Source organism: Leptosomus discolor, chromosome 16 (genome assembly GCF_034619465.1).
Source record: "Leptosomus discolor isolate bLepDis1 chromosome 16, bLepDis1.hap2, whole genome shotgun sequence".
In the NCBI taxonomy this organism is placed as follows: Eukaryota; Metazoa; Chordata; class Aves; order Leptosomiformes; family Leptosomidae; genus Leptosomus; species Leptosomus discolor.
Genome location: NC_141406.1, coordinates 13,935,637 through 13,951,501, shown reverse-complemented (window position 1 = coordinate 13,951,501; position 15,865 = coordinate 13,935,637). Strand labels below are relative to the sequence as shown.

The 15,865-nt window shown below is 49.2% G+C and overlaps 1 protein-coding gene across 1 annotated transcript; it reads right to left on the bottom strand.

Moving 5' to 3' along the window:
- Positions 1–1,474: 1,474 nt before the first annotated feature.
- On the bottom strand, positions 1,475–15,011 carry TMEM120B (transmembrane protein 120B). The gene is made up of 12 exons (XM_086474174.1): positions 14,943–15,011; positions 10,372–10,490; positions 9,274–9,390; positions 8,470–8,529; positions 7,845–7,940; positions 6,661–6,750; positions 4,480–4,545; positions 3,524–3,585; positions 3,196–3,288; positions 2,752–2,816; positions 2,499–2,567; positions 1,475–1,589 (listed from the first exon to the last, which is right to left on the bottom strand). Exons 1-12 carry the CDS (start codon positions 15,009–15,011, stop codon positions 1,476–1,478), a joined length of 1,020 nt encoding a protein of 339 aa, XP_086330300.1. The 3' UTR covers position 1,475.
- Between the last annotated feature and the right edge of the window lie 854 nt (positions 15,012–15,865).

The window sequence follows — 15,865 nt, the reverse complement described above, 5'->3', positions numbered from 1 at the left end:
TCCAGCAGGTTCCAGCATCACTCTCAAAACAATTCACATTTTATAAACTGAGACTTCAAAGGATTAAAAAAAACCCCAACCTCACAGGGTGTGCAAAAGTAAATGTGCCAAGAATATAGCCCAGCTAATGTGACAGTTGTTCAAAATCTGCAAATTGCAATTTATTGTTCATGCCCACAGGACAGCGACGCTGCAAAGGTCATTTTGCTAGCCTCCAGCAACAGAAGGACTGATGCAAACATTGCAGATCTGTAGTGCATATATATTTCTTCATGAGCACGCTTACTGGGAGAAGGGCATCATTTTCAGCTCACGCTCTGCCAAAGCACGTGCCCAATTTAGGCTCTGTGCTAGCTCCAAGGAAGCCTTCATCGTTGAGAAAGACTCTGCCTAAAGCAACTCACAATACTGCAGCCGGCCTTTGGAGGTACAGATGTTACAGGCCCCAAAAAAGCTTATTTGAGTAAGTTTAAGTTTCAGCAGCACACAGAGTTAAGCAGGATGGCAGCCAGTATTTGTCCTCTGCCATCCTCCCGAATGAGTGTTTACATTCTCTTAATTATTGGTACAAGTGCAGCATCTAAAGAAAGTATTTAATATTTCTGCTGAGCCTGCCCTCCCCTTTCCAGAACAGCACTAGGAGCAAAAAATACTAAAACCAGAAACTAAGACATGCAACTGCACTTATTGCCACTGATAAATGCCATTTTAAGGAAAAACAATGTCACGAAAACCCAACCCGAAGGGCAGTGTATTGGTTATTAAGAAGGGGCTGAAGCAGCTGCATATTGAATGGTTTATTTTAGGTCTTCTCCAGGTCTGGACAGATGACCTGGTCTCCCCGGAAGAAGGCTAGCATACTTCCCTGCCATTTAAAAATGGCTTTTGCTTGCTTGTTCTTGTTTTCAAAAGATGTCTCATTTAAATAGCTTTTTCAAAGTGTATATAGCAGCAGTAGGGTACAAAGATGGGCTTTTTTCTTTTTTTTCACAGTACACACAGGTTAGTATTGCCACTGAAAATACGCCTTAAACAAATGCCTTTAAAAACAGCATTCAGTCTGTATTACTGATCAACCCGGAGTGTTCATGAACCGTTGCAAATCCAATACCCAGAATTTAAATAATAAAACTGGAAAGTGTTAAATATCATTCCAGAATTGGAATTACAGTAGATCCCACGTTCTCCCAATGCTGGGGCTTTGCCAGGCAGGTGCATGCTGCTCTATATACAGGGAAAATAAAAACCAAAAGCAAACATGTTTTGTATTAAATATACATAAATAGCAGGACTGTGGACTGGAGAGCCATGCTTGCGTTAATACTGAGTCTGTGCTGGCAGAGTCCACGTCCTTCACCAAACACGGGGACGGATAAGTCCTTCCGAGCCCGTCCATCGTGTGGCTGGGGTACTGCCCAAACCCAGTGCCTGCTGCAGGCAGAGGGACAGGAGCCAGCACGCCGGGGAGGGGGAGTTCACAGCTTCTTCATTTTGTCTTTGTTCTTCTGGAGTTTAGTGTGCACCACTTTGAGAGTAGTGAGGAAGTTCCCAAGGAAGAGCAGCAGAAACGTGAAAGCCAACACAAAAACCTGAGAGGGGAGAAAGGGAAAAAAAAAAAAAAAAGGTGAGAACTGAGGGTACTGCTTTGGCCCCATTTAATTGAGCTGTGATGGGGGATTAGCAAGTCCAGGGATCCCTTAGCATGGAGATGTGAGGAGAGAAGCTCGTAGCCAAATATACATCAATGCATCGAGCTGCGGGGGTTACCAGGAAGTATATTTTTATCATGATCATTTAAGTAGCATTTACTACTTTTAAATAATACAGCATAGATTATACTAAACACTGCTGGACTTTACCAGACAGTAAAATCAAATCATTAAGTCCAATCTAATGGATTACCATTACGCTACAAGCACATTTATCAAAGAGCAGTGGCACAGGCATGGGGGAATGACACATTTCTGAGAGAAGACATGTTCCGCCCTGAACGGAGTTAGCACACAAGTTACAGCAAGACCTGACCAAAATAAAGACTGTCAGTTTATCACTGCCACTGCACACGTGATGTGGTCCAATCCACAGGAGCAACTGTATAGCTGCACGTTTGATGGGCAACAGCAACGGAGAAAACAAGTGGAAGAATCCATAAAAGTGGGGCAATAAAGTGGATAATGTTTTTAAAATGATTCACTGCCATCATTTTTTTGTCATTATATTTTTGTATGTGTAACCTGTGAATCAGCCATAAAGAACCACCAGCAGCTCAGCAGCCATTGCTATTAAATGCCTGTATACATGAACAGCATGGAGAGATCCGTGAGTGCAAGTTTCCCTTACAGTAACTCACATTTATTTTGAGTTCTCTTGTATAGGCTCTGTGCCACATCATCCTGAGATATTTAGATGGGGTCTGATGCCCAAGTACCTTTAAGGATGTGGTTAAACACCCCCTCTCTCCTTGCTCCGTGCTGCTTCTGAGCAGAACCAACACCCACCTGCCATTCTTTGCACTCCTTATGCCTTGACAATCCGAAAAGCGTGATTGCATTATATAGCTGCCAGAACTACAAGGGGGAAGGAAAAAAAAAAAAAAAGGCAATTTCATTACTAGCAAAAAACCCCACAACCTTAGAAACAGTTGCCATGGGTGCGTGTGATCCAAAGCACCTTTTTACGGTGCTGCAACCGCAGCGGCAGCCCCTCACAGGCCCCACGCTGCAGAGGGAGGAACGGGATTGCCCAACTTACATGCCCAAAGAACAAGAAGGGAAGGAGAAACGTCAGCCCCCGCCACATCCAGGACTGAAATCCTTCTGGAAAAGGTTGACAGAAGAGGCAGAGAGTGAGCACGGAAGAGCCAGGACCAGAGCTGCAGCCCTCCCCACCCAGATCACCCCATAAGGGCTATTCCCATCCTGCTCTGCAACAACCAACCAATTTAAAATACATACTTGAAGGTGTGGTAATGGGAGGAAGATGAAGATGGGGATGACCAAAACCTCCATCTTGAGCTGACGGAGATCAGAGCCCTCTGCTCCTGACCCACAGGACCCACGGAGGGGCATAAAAGCCTCGCTCCCCTTCCTGCCGTAGGACACCGGCGGCAGGGCAGGGGGTGGCAGCCCCCTCCCTAGCACTGCATCTAAAACCTGTGCAAGAACTTTGCAAAGAAAGTCCTGCACAAAACCTCACCTACTGTAAGGTCCAAGTGGTTTCTCTCCCCCAGAGCACGGAGCCGGTAAAGGCAGCCCCTTTGATAATAATACTGTAGGAACTGAACGCAACCTGGAGAAGGAGAGATGAAACATCATTGCGTTGGCTATTCAGAAGTATGATAAACATATTAAACTATTTTAATAATGTTTAATCCAATAGCATTTAATTATGGTTTATATTTGTACGCTATCTTTATTCCTACAGTTTAATACTCCAGTATTTACCAAGCAGAAGTGTTTTCTTCTAAGCATGTAAGATACAAAACTATTTTATCCCGTGAATTAGCAAGGTAAGACATACTCACTCTGAAATATTGAAAATGCTAAAAATTGACTGCGAAACATTTGATACATGACTCCATCTGGCCTGAAAGCAAAATACAAAGGAGATCTATTTGTTTGATAAAAAGCATACGATGCAGTGCCCTTCCCCGCCAAGCCAGATCCCATCAGCAAATGAAGCAAGCAGCTGGTACCCAGCCTGCTCCACCCCATCAGGAGCCCAGAGAGGCTGCTTCAGCCGCGCATCACAACTCTGGCATGTAGGAAACACTCTCATTGATGGGGTTTCCCCTCTCCAACGCGTATAAATGCTGCCCCCTCTTATTCATCTGCTTATCGCAGTTTTCTCTAGGCAGCAAAGCCCTTCGTTCAGCAGCATCTGCATCAAGAATCCGAGCGGTGGAGCAGGGGGTGGCTGTGCTCCTTCACCTGCTCCGGCCACGATGTCATCCCCTTACAGATTCAGGAGCAGAAACGTTTCTTATTTTTAAGCAATTTTTAATTATTAACTAATCTGTTCTTGCCAAATTGAGACAGGTTGCACAGGGCCCATACGTGGAGTGCATCACTGCCTTGTTTGACCAACACCACCCCCCACAGGAAAGCAACTTGCATTTTTGGCTTTATACTCTGTTTGTAATCTGGGGCCAGTGAAGGCACCAAACAGATTCATTTTGCGGTGACCTCCCTCTAAAGCAAAGTGCTGTTTGTTTGCTTAGTTACACAGAGAAATCATGAGACTTGCAGAGAATTTACTACCTTTTTCCTTTCTTTTTTAAAATCAGCAATGTAAATACAAATTTGCGGTGTTGTATTCGTCATTGAAAACATCTGTAACATCAGACTAATATTCAGTCTGACGCTTCGCCATGTGCCCATGCGGCCACAACGTCTTGGTCACGCTGGATTTAAATGCTCAGATGATGCAAATACCATGAAACCGCCTTGAAGCACCTCAAGCAGGCGAGAGCAGACTCACCATGTTAACATTACTCCAGACAGGAATGTGGAGACGTAGTGATGAGACACCCACCAGCCTTTGATCCTGAGCAGAAAAAACGTGGCAGTTAAAGGAGAAACAGATTTTAGCATTATAAATCCAGCTTTAAAGACAAAAAACCAATCCTGACTTGGGGGAGGAGGGACAGGGAACAAAATAGATGGCCCAACTCGAGCAAAAGGGGTGCTGGGGAACACTGTCCTGGTAACATGGCTTAGCTGGGGGCACAAATCCATGACTGCTGGTGGGTGGCTCAGGGCCGGAGCACATCTTGCGTGCTCCCACGAGCTCTCCAGCCCAGCAAGAAGCAGCAGTCCCTGCAGCACAAGGTACCGTGGTGACTAACGATGCACAAGTTTCAGCCCACACACACCCTTTTGTTTTTTCCCCATGACACGCAAATCAGTGACGTTTCCAAGTCTTTCCTATGAGGTGGCTGTTTCTTTCAGACACAAATGCTGCAGAAAGCTCAGAAAATCACAGTAAACTGGGCAAAAGCTGTAGCAGGGCAGAATCAAGAAATGAAGAGCTACCCCAGGGACGGTGCTGCTTTGGAAACTAAGCCAACACAACGGGTTAATTTGGGGCATTTCCAACCAAAGGTGTGTGACCTAACACAAGACAGAACCCAAGTTGCTGTGACCAATCTCTGTGGATGCCCCAAGCCCAGGCTCAGAGGTTTCTCTGCTGGCCTCAGGCAAGCAACTTTACATCCCCATGCTTTGTTTTTTCCTTTTCTCCAGCCCCACAGCGATCCCCTCCTCTCTGGAAAGCACTCCAAATCAGACAGCACAACTGCAGCCGCCCTGGAGACAGCCGTGCTTGCCCAAGAGACTGCTTCACCCCTGCTGCCCGCAGTCAGTGCTGGGAACTGGGTCCTCAAGCAGCTCCCAGAAATCAGCCCATTTTTAAGATTTTGCCCCCAGGCAAAGCAGGAAGGCCCTGATTTTCCCACTAGGCACTGGTGTCTCCCTCCAGGCCCAACCCCCCTCTTGCATCGGGAGTGGGGACCACAAGCATCCAGTCAGCAATGCCAAGATGAGACTTCCAGAAACGCTCCCTCCTGTCCCCATTGCAAGGGGATCATGGAAGCAACTGGCTTCAGAGAGGACAGTAAGTGACTGGCTGAAACAAAGAGCCATGAGCTGCTCCCAGCCGATCATTAGATATCGCCACTTAATTAGGACAACACTGACTCCTGCCACTAATGCAAGTCTCTGTACAAGCACCACTACAAGGGAGCGTACAAGTTCTCTGTGCAGCACTGGAGCAAGAATGCCTGTGGGAAGCTGGGCTAACACGACGCTGGCTGCTCGAAAGGTGGCAAATGAGACAAGTTAGAAGCCAAATTAATTAATGCAAGAGGGAGCTGCAAACGTTGTAGCAGCAGCCACTCACCCAGCAGCAAAGCGACACGTGGGAAGAGACGTGGCAACTGCTGCAGTTTCCCAACACCAGCCTATCTGGATGATGAAAACCAGGGACGTGCAGCCATCAGGTTATTGCTAAAAATCGAACACCTGACTCCAGGCTGCACACAGGTGCAAACTCGAGCAACTTCTTGACCCAGACCTAAGGGAGATTCCCCAGCAGGACCTCACCACCCTGCCTTAAGACACCCCTACTAAGGGTGCCATAAAGAAACCAAGGCTTGGAGTAAGGATCATCTTTCACTTAGCTGCTCCCAGGGTTTTACGTGTGTTCCCAGCTCTTTATACAATTATCCCCTAACTGCCAACTTTCCCTCGATATGACTGTACTTTAGTCACACACTTCATGAGACGCAGCAGTGACCTGCGGGGCAGCCACACTAACCACAGGGCACAGAGCCAGTACCTCGGGTTGATCCTCTCACCAAGAACACACACTTACACCCAGACCACATCAACAACTAACCCATAGCTACCAAAAACATCCAATTTGGTCCAAGAGCTTATGGACTTTCGAGGACTGCACCTTCTCCTCCCTCCCCAAACCTCACATGGCCACATCTGCCCTTGGAAGCGACTGTGGAGAGGGACAGAGACAACAGATCCTGCAGAGAGGCATCAACATTTCAGACCTGCTGGGCTTCAGTGCCAAGCTGAATCCCCTTTTGTTGGCTGTTTTTCTTTTAAGGACATTTCATGCTTTAATTAGTTGTTGCAGGTGGCACAGTACCTTGATCCATTGCTAATGAGAATGCTTTCCCGTATTGTCAGAGTGCAGTAATACCACACTAACAGAAAGTTAAACACTTCATCTGTCACCCTGTTAAATACAAAAATCACACAGTAAAAAAAAAAAAAAACCAAACAACAAAAAAACCCACACACCAAAACAAACAACCTGTTAATTATAAAGACACGTTCAAAAAACCCCCTATTTTTCCTCCCTCGCCTTGGGCAAATGAAAACCTGCCCAAGCGAGGCCACGGACACAAAGTCCCAGTCCTGAGCATGTCTAATCCACATGCAGAACTGCACACACCAGCAGCAGTGCCAGGCTCAGAGTCCTTTCCTCTGGGAAGTGCCCTGTGATATAACACTGCAGATCCTGAGCTGATAAGCAGGTATGCAGAGATGACATTAATTCCTTCTGAAGGAGAGAAAGCACCATGGAAGCAGCGGATGATCCAATTTAGAGAGGCATTTCCAGGCTAATTCAATGAGGAGATTCCATGAGATCTATATAAATCCAATCAACTAAAAGAGAAGAGCATTACACTCCAGGGGGGGTGGGGGGTGTGGAACCAACAAAACTAAACACTTTTTGCCATTGCACACCCCCAAAGCCAAGGGGATTCAGGGCAGCCTCTGTCAATGGCAGCATCGTTCCCTGGTATAATCCTGTTACCTTCAGGCTACAATCCTGCATTCACCCAGACCCACAGAGACCTCGATGGAAGTGCCCATCTGGTTTTTAAGCAAAATTGAATAGTGACAGCTTGTTGGTGCTCAGATACTTTATCGTGACCTACAGATAACATTTCAGGTCTGATCATTTCATGCAAATCCTCTCTTGTTGCATTTGCAACCCCAGAGCTGCAGCACGGTGCTGGTCCCTGCTTGGGACCACCACGAGTGAGAACCACCTCTAGTTGCCAAGCACAGCACGATGCCAGAGAAACAACAGATCAGGAAACACGATGTTGGAATCCTCTCAGTTATAAGAGGCTCCAAAAAAGTTAAACAAAAAAAAGCAAGTAGCTGGTGTTGAAGAGGTGCAAAAGTTGTCCTGCTGTCCAACTGCTCAAAGCCTAAACACTGCCAGAGCCTCTCTCACTATCCTTGACAGAAGAGAACAATCAGTTCCAGCATGTTTTTATTCAAAATACTTGGTTAAAAGCAAAAATTCAGGCTTACCTGTAGTGGAGAATAAACCTGCAGGTGACGGCGCCGAGTAACAAGATTATCGTCAGATAAAGTTTGAACTTCTCATACTCATCCTTGTAGGCGAATCTGGAAGGGAACAGCCACCATTATGGACACAAACGGGTGTTTCACCAGAACATGACTTTGCTTTTTTCAAACCAGACACAAACCCACATGCTGAGCCCAGAGACATGAGATTTTGCCTGAAGCCCCTGCGGAGTCCATCTGGGCTGCATGGCCGTTACACTGCAGGACAACTCAATGGCTTAAGTCCATAAGAGCTAGTTTCTGGGTTGGCATGGTAAGAATCAAAACAAAACAAAATCTCCATTTTCTGGAGCACTGTACACCTAGAAATCACGATACCATTTTTCACTGCAAAACCCCTCTTACAATTAAGGCAACAGGCTGGGCTTAAAGAGCACATGATGGACAGAATCCATCGGCGCTCACGAAGCATTAGCTTGGCCTCGTATCACAGTCCAACTTGCTCACCCTTGACAGTTCATTTTTTACCAGATCTAAGAGAAGCCCATTCCCATCTCTGGACTTCAGTCCATATCCACAGCTGGACCCCAAAAAAACCCAAATTCCACACACGGAAACACTCACTTACTTGGCTTGGTTACTCAGAAGAGTTACATTCACGTTTCCCAGCACCAGATTTAAGTACAGGCTGGAAGACAAAAAACCAAGGGCAGACCCATGTCAGTCGTTTTATTTGAACACCATAGGATGACCCAGGTCAGAGCAGAAGAGACCGACGTATCTGCTGAAGCTGCGTTTGCCGTAAGTTTTTAATTAAGGCAAACTGAAGAGAGAGACTACAGAAGAGGATTTAAATGTGGAAAGATTGGTCAGCATGTCCAAGAAGTTAGAGAAAAGGTTTATTTTCCTTGTCCCTTTACTGCACTACGGTCTAAGGGCGAGATATGTAGTGTGCACTGTCCAAAAGCAAAATTAGCAAGGAGAAATCTGAAGAAAAGTTTCTGATAGAAACTTCCAAGCAGCTGCAGCATCTGGACAACTGAAAGAAATCTGCCCCACCTGAAGCAAAGTATAAATTTTAAGTCAGTTGAAAACATTATTTGAAAAAAAAAAAATTCTTGTGTTGATTTAGACTTCAAAAATTAGCACAGGAAAGTATCAGTGTGAAACAGGGAATTGCACAATCTCTCGCCAAGGCAGGGTTACTTTTATTTTAACAAAAAACCCTGCACTGCCTACACGCAGTACATTTACACACACTTCCAGCTAACGAATTCTGTGTACAACTGACACTGCTCAGCAAGAGATTTATGACTAATCCAGTTTTACATGGATTTCTTCAACATGCACATTATCTTTCGGGAACACCACCACTGAGAACAATTAAATCAGCCCTCCTGGAGCACACATGCCTCCCCGGCGAAGCACGTACCCGTTCTTCTTCGGCAAGTAGGCTTCCATGTCGAAGAAGGCATTTTGCCTCTCCTTGATCTGGGTGCTGATCTCCTGAATGAGTGCAAGCTCTTCAGGACTCGCTCTAGGCTTGCACCTGCAAGGACACAGAAACAAGACATTTCTGTTCATGTTCTTACCTCCTTTTTACTTAAAGGAAAATAACGTTGTCATGACATCCATGCTGTTAAAAAGCCAACTGCAGGAGCTGATGCCAGAGCGCACTTTGCTCCTGTATTTCTGCAGCACCATTTGGCCTACTATGATTTTATTTCACTGCCTGGTTTATGCTGGTGTAAGTTATTTCAACCAGCTGGTTTACAAATGAGCTTCTCTCTTCATCTCAGCTCAGTGACAGGATCCCATACTCCTTCCCTAGCAGAGCGCTGAGGGAATTACTGTGCTTTTTTACAAGAACTCCTTCCACTTTGGGAACTTTGTGTGCAGTCTGAGGCACTGCTCTTGCAGAGGTCGCAGCTCTTCAGGCATGAAGTATTTCGGGATGTAACAAAACACACAGCTGATGATTTACTGACAGCCTGCGGTTTTACAAATTAATGTAAAACAGAGAGCAGAGCACAGTGGCGTTACCAACCCATGGTGTCGAAGGTGGTGCTTTCAGACCTGCACACAAGGATTTTAGCCTGTGGCTCCCAGGGATCAGCCGAGCAGCCAGAGAGAAGTTCCCTCCTGTAAATCCCCCCAGGAGCAAGCTACACCCTCAAGTTCAAGGACTGATGCTGCTCTTCCAGCACAGCTTATGAAGCAATGCCTGGCTCACCTAGCAAAACACATGGACCAAAATCTATATGGTCCTGCAGCGTGCGGCACGTACTGCAAGGCTGCAAACCCACACCGGCTCCCTCACAGATCTTTGTTATTTACACGACTCCATCTTTAATGGGGTTACAAACATTTTACCTGGCTGCGATAGATAGAGGTGACTCAAGAATATGGAGCAAAATTACCACCACCACACAGATTGCATGTTAAAATGCTAAAAATCCAAACATTTCAGCCCCCTGGGAAAGAGAAACATCCCATCCCTGCCTCCTCCACGCCTCAGGTCTCCCGTTACCGTTGCAGGCTGTGCTTCAGATCCCTTAGTGTCTTCTTCTGCCGGTGTATGGAGCTGCTGCACGCTGTCTGCAAACTAGTGACTTCTTCCAGTTTCTGTCTGTAAACTTTGTGCGTTTCCTGCAGGAGAAGAGGAGATGACTGGTGGGAAGAGCCCTTCTAGGTTACATATTGCATTTCGTCCTTACCTCTGAAGGAAGCAAGCAAAACCCTGGTTTTGGGGGTCAACAGGCTCCCCTGCAAACAACCAAGGAGGGGGCGACGTCAAACCAGTGCAGACCTAACGTGGCTCAAACAGACATTAATTAAGTTCCTGCAAAATGAAGAGCATCCTCTGCACTCATTTCCTCTTTCTAAAGAGCTTTTCCACTCCTCATTCCCATCCCACCCTGTAACAAAGCCCTAATCCTCCATTTAGATCCCAATCTGTCCCCATCAAATGGGTGGCCGAATCACAGAGCAGGAACTCCGATTTCACAATCAGATTAAATAGGGGGGGAAAAAAAAACCAACAAAAAAACCTGACAGACAAGGACCCAGAGGAAAAGAACCCACAAAACCAGCCACAGACCCACGCCTGGGGATTTAGACACTCCTGGCCAGCGCTGCCATCTCGACCCTGTGTACATTCAAGCAACCTGCATAAGAGTTTAATCTACCCACTCCCTGAGGCATTAGATGCTTCTTGAGAGGAACAAATTTATCACAGCTCATTGAGCCTCTGAAGCCCCCAATTAGTGTTTGACTGGCCATAATGAGGACGCACTAACCAGCTGCAAGACCCCTGAGAGGTGCCTCTGCTCTCACACTCCTCCCTCTGCTCAGGAATAAACGTGCTCTGCTTTTCCGCCCTTTGCAATGATGCCACCATCCTCCCGGGTGCAGGGAGCACTCAGGAAGGGCTAAGCAGATGCCAAGCGATGCCCTCTGGGCAAATTTTAAGTTGTATAATAACTCAGAAAACAGAGTTAGTGGCACAGAGAGAAGGCACGGGTTAAGTGGCTATTTCCACAGCAGCTTTATCTACCAGCACATCAACAACCACAGAAGATTACCACCGGTTTTCCCAGAATATAAACATGGCAGTAAAACCCTACAAAACAAATCTTCGCTCTCCTCCTCATTAGTACCTGGCTGTTAGCTGTTCATTATTTACAGGAGCAATGCAAAACAAGCTCAGTATCCAATTTAAAAACCTTAATAACCAAACTAACCATGTCCAGGCACCACAGGTCTCATCATTTTGGGATTGGTTTGGCTTTGCTTAGCACGGGCAGGACCCAGGGGCTTGCTGGATTGCACAGTAACTCCTGCTTCTCAATGTCACGCAACAGCGTCTTTTAAAAGGCTGGTTCAAAGGGTGTAAGAAGCTCTTTCCCAAAAAAAGCATTCAAGTATTTATTGGAAACACAAACAGGAGAGTTGAGAGGTGGTAAATTCTACTGCCAGCCAAAACCATCAGGATAATTATTTCAAAATGACACTGGTATTTAGAAGAACACAACATCTGCTAGTAGTGAAGTCATTTATTCATCAAGAGAGAAGATTGCTTACAAAGGGGACCTGCCAGCAGCACAGGGAGCTCAGCACTGCCTTTACATCAACATGTATAACCTACGGGCCAAATACCTGCCCGGAGGGTCAGATCTGGCCACAGCTCGCTCCCCATGTAGGAAACAACACGTGCTGAAAAACAAAGGGCCCTTGCACCAAGGAGAGGAGTATTTTTGCCCCGAGCTGAAGAGCTCCCAGCAGAGACATCAGAGTTGTCTCTGTACCCGAGTTTACAAGTCTCAGAGCGTCGGGGCTGCAACTGCCCAGTCTGCAAGTGGAAACTGCGCCGCCCAATTTGCCCACAGACTACGGGCAGGCAGCACAGCAGCACATCAGCCCCACACTGCAACTCCTTGATGTTTTCTGTAGGTACCATTGCACTTGCAACAGCCCTGCCTGGGGGAGGCACTTGTCCGTTTGCAGGACTGAAACCACATTCATGCTGCCCAGAGAAGCTGTGGCTGTCCCCTCCCTGGCAGTGTTCAAGGCCAGGTTGGATGGGGCTTGGAGCAACCTGGTCTGGTGGGAGGTGTCCCTGCCCATGGCAGGGGGTTGAAACCAGGTGATCTTTAAGGTCCCTCCCAACGCAAACCATTCCATGATTCACGGGGAGCCCTCGCAGGGCTTTTTCCTAATCAAACTCTGATTTACATGTTCATATCCAGGTTTCAAATTAATAAGCTGTTGCAGGACAACTTGCATTTTCCCATGTCCCTGCCCCAAAACTGCAATGCTCCACAGCTTCGAGCTTTCTCAGGCTGCTGCTCCAAAGATGAGGCACTACTGGGGCAATCCAAACAACAAAGATCTGCAGATGTGGCTGGTTAGAATTGCTTTGCAAACCTCGATAAACCCCAATCCCATCTCGCAGCTGGTCCCCGCTGCCCTGAGGGGATGCTCGGTGCTGCTACACGGCAGCATCAGGCCCTTCAAAGCCCCTCAAGTTGGAGCTCCCCAAATACAAGCACAGCCTCAAGTGCTCCGTGCCAGCCACCCAGCACGTCGGGGGCAGGAGCTACAACCAGAGTCCAAGGTCCTCTGCAGGAGAAGGAAGACACAGCTCCTGACCCAGAACTTACAACGCAATTATAAAATACGAGACAGGGCAGGAGTGCAATGAAACAGATTGTTTTGCCCCACACGGCCAAAACTGCTCTCACCACACACATACAAAAAATCTACTCACCACCAATTTTTTTCCCCGCTTGCATTGCACAAGAGACCCTTGTAGTGGGGGTGACCAAAGTACCTTGGAAAATGCCAACAGGGAGCTCCTTCCAAACGCAAGCAGCAGCTCCTGCGTGACCCCGGACCAGCATTTCCAGCTGGAGATGAATGTCAGGCCAGCCAAAAAGGACGCTGAAGGGGGGTGATGCAGACATGGAGGGGGTCAGGCTGCTGCCAGGAAAACCAGGCTCCTCAAGAGCAAGGGAAGCCGTCAGCGTGTCCAAAAAGCTACACGCAAGGGCAAGCATGAGCAGATACCCCCATTGGAGAACTTTTTTACTAAAGAGTTGGGTTTTCTACCCCAACACATCACGGATTGACTTGAACCCAATTCGGGAGCACAGAGCCTTTCTCCAAAGCACATTGGAGCACCACCAGCATCTCACGGAGCTGGAGCAGTCACGTCCTCAGGACAGTGGCCCCTCTTCCGTAGCACCACCTTCGGACACAAACTCCACTCGTGAGCTCTGAAGCTCTCGGATAATGGAAGTTACTCCAACTGTTCACCTCTACAGTACCAACCACCGGGCAATGATAACTCATGCCACCAGCAACTGCCAACCCACCAAGAAGTGTTTCTACTTTCCTTTTACAGATAGGGAAACTGAGGCAGGGATAAGTCATGAACATCTTGCTGTGGTTTAGGTCAGGCTTAGGCAGCATGTTCAGCGAGAAGGCTGGCTGGTGCACACAGCAAATTAAGTGACCAACAAAACCATGCCAGCTGGTGCTCCCCTCCCAACACCCAACCACCACCTTTCCTTCTGTTAACAAGGTACAACCTGAACTGACTTTTAATTAAGACAACGAGCTAAATCTGGAAATCACACCTTTTTTTTGCGGCACACGTTCTGTTTAACAGCCTAAAAGAGGCTAACAGCCACGCACAGCAAGAACAGCCGGTCGTGTTTTAAAACTGGTTTAAAGATTTAAAGCACGTGTTTAGGCACAGCACTGGTGACACGCAGGGAAGGGAAGGTTTCTGGAGGTAAAAGCATTTTGCAGCAGCTCTCAGCCCCTGCTCCCAGGGTCTTTCTGTCCCTCGATGGCCTTTAGCGAGAGGGAAAACCAGCATTTGAACCCCTTCGTGTCCAACCCCAGGAAACTCACCTCCAGCCAGGCGATGCTCGCAGCACAGGCGTTATCTGCATCCCTCCCTGCTATGGGTGCTCAAAACCACCCGGTCCCCCTTTTCCATCCTTGCTCCAGCGGTGGGAACCCCCGCACCATGTCCCCTTGGGTACCTCACCAGACGCACCGGGGGCCTGGCCGCGGTTTGGTCTGGGATGTCCCCCGCACACGCAGCAGCTGCCCGGGGGTCTCGGTGCACAGGGGTGTTCCTGGGGTCCTGTGCAAGGACGCGCACCCCCGCTCAGCTGTGCTCCCCGCACGCACCCCGGGCCTGCGGCGAAGGCGCCGTGCACACCCACCCGGCGCCTCTCCGGGGCGCAGCAGCGGGGGGAGCCTTCCCGCACCCCTGGAAGCCTCTTGCCTCACGGCGGGTGCCTGCCGGGGAAAGGGTCTGCGGGGGGGGGGGTGGTTCCGCGGGGTGCGCACCCCGCGCTGCCGGCCCCGCTCCTGCAAGGCCCCCGTCCCAGCCTGCGGGCGAGCAGGGAGGGCGCGGGGGGGAGCCCTCCCGCCGCCGTCGTCACCCCCCACCTCATGCAGCAAAGCGATGCGAAGCCGGGGAAAGCAGCGCGGGAGAAGCAGCGGACGCGAAGCCGGGTGAGCCACCGCGATACCGCGCACCCCACCGGCGCGGAGCTTCCCCCCTCCTCCCGCCCGCCTCACCTGGAGCTGCCGGAACTCCTCCTCCAGCTCCCGCCACTCGCCCCGGCACCGCTCCAGCTGCACCCTCATGGCGCGGTGCTTGCGCGCTGCAACGTACCCGGTGGCGGCGGCGGCGGCGCGAGCCCGCCCCCGGGGCCCGGGGGGCCACGTGCGCCCCGACGTCATCGCGCGGGGCTGGGGCGCGGCGCCGTGGTGGTGCGCCCCGCCCCGTCCTCCGCCCGCCTGAGGCGAGGCCGCCCCTCCGCCCCGGCGCGGTGGGGTCGCCCGTAGGTTTTTTTGTGTTATGGCAGAGCCTGACGCGCTCTGTGGGGCTGGGGGTGGGGGTGAGGGGCAGATAAACCCCCAAAACCCTCCTTGTGGCGCTGGTGGAGCCGCCGTGCCGCGGGGGCGACCGCTCGGAGGGACCTGCTCCCTGAGGGGGCCACAGGCTTGGGTGAGGCGGCCCAGCCCAGCGGCTGCCTGGGGCCAGGGCGCAGCGGGTTCTTAATACCAGCAAATGACGACACGATTCCTCTTTTTTTTTTTTTTTTATTACAATAGTAATAATAATAACAACAACAACAACCACCCGCTCGGCAAACCCGGAGTGGGGCCTGGTGGCCTTCTGGGCTGTACAAATGCGATAGTGCACGGCTCTGCTGCAAGGAGCCCACGGTGAGAGCAAGGCACAGGGCAGGGCGCGATGGACGGGAGGTGCGAAGGCTGTAAATATCGGTACTTGGAATGTGGGTTCGTGGTGAAAGGGTGGAAATAGGCACAGCGGAAGAAAATAGGAAGGGAAAGGAAGCAATTTTGGGGGAAAAAAAAAAAAAGGGTATTAGGGGGAGGGAAGGTATGAAGCCAATGTAAAAACTTGAGTGCGATGCTGTCTTTTCACAAAGCATATCTGTAGGATCCTGTTTCCTTGGATTTGGCACAAACAA

Coding starts and splice junctions, on each gene's coding strand:
- TMEM120B (XM_086474174.1), bottom strand. CDS start 15,011: ATGAGGGTGCAGCTGGAGCGGTGCCGGGGCGAGTGGCGGGAGCTGGAG. Junction 9,391..10,371: donor CTGAAGCACAGCCTGCAACG/GTAACGGGAGAC, acceptor GTGTCCTTGCAG/GTGCAAGCCTAGAGCGAGTC. Junction 3,289..3,523: donor AGCATTTTCAATATTTCAGA/GTGAGTATGTCT, acceptor CTCCTTCTCCAG/GTTGCGTTCAGTTCCTACAG.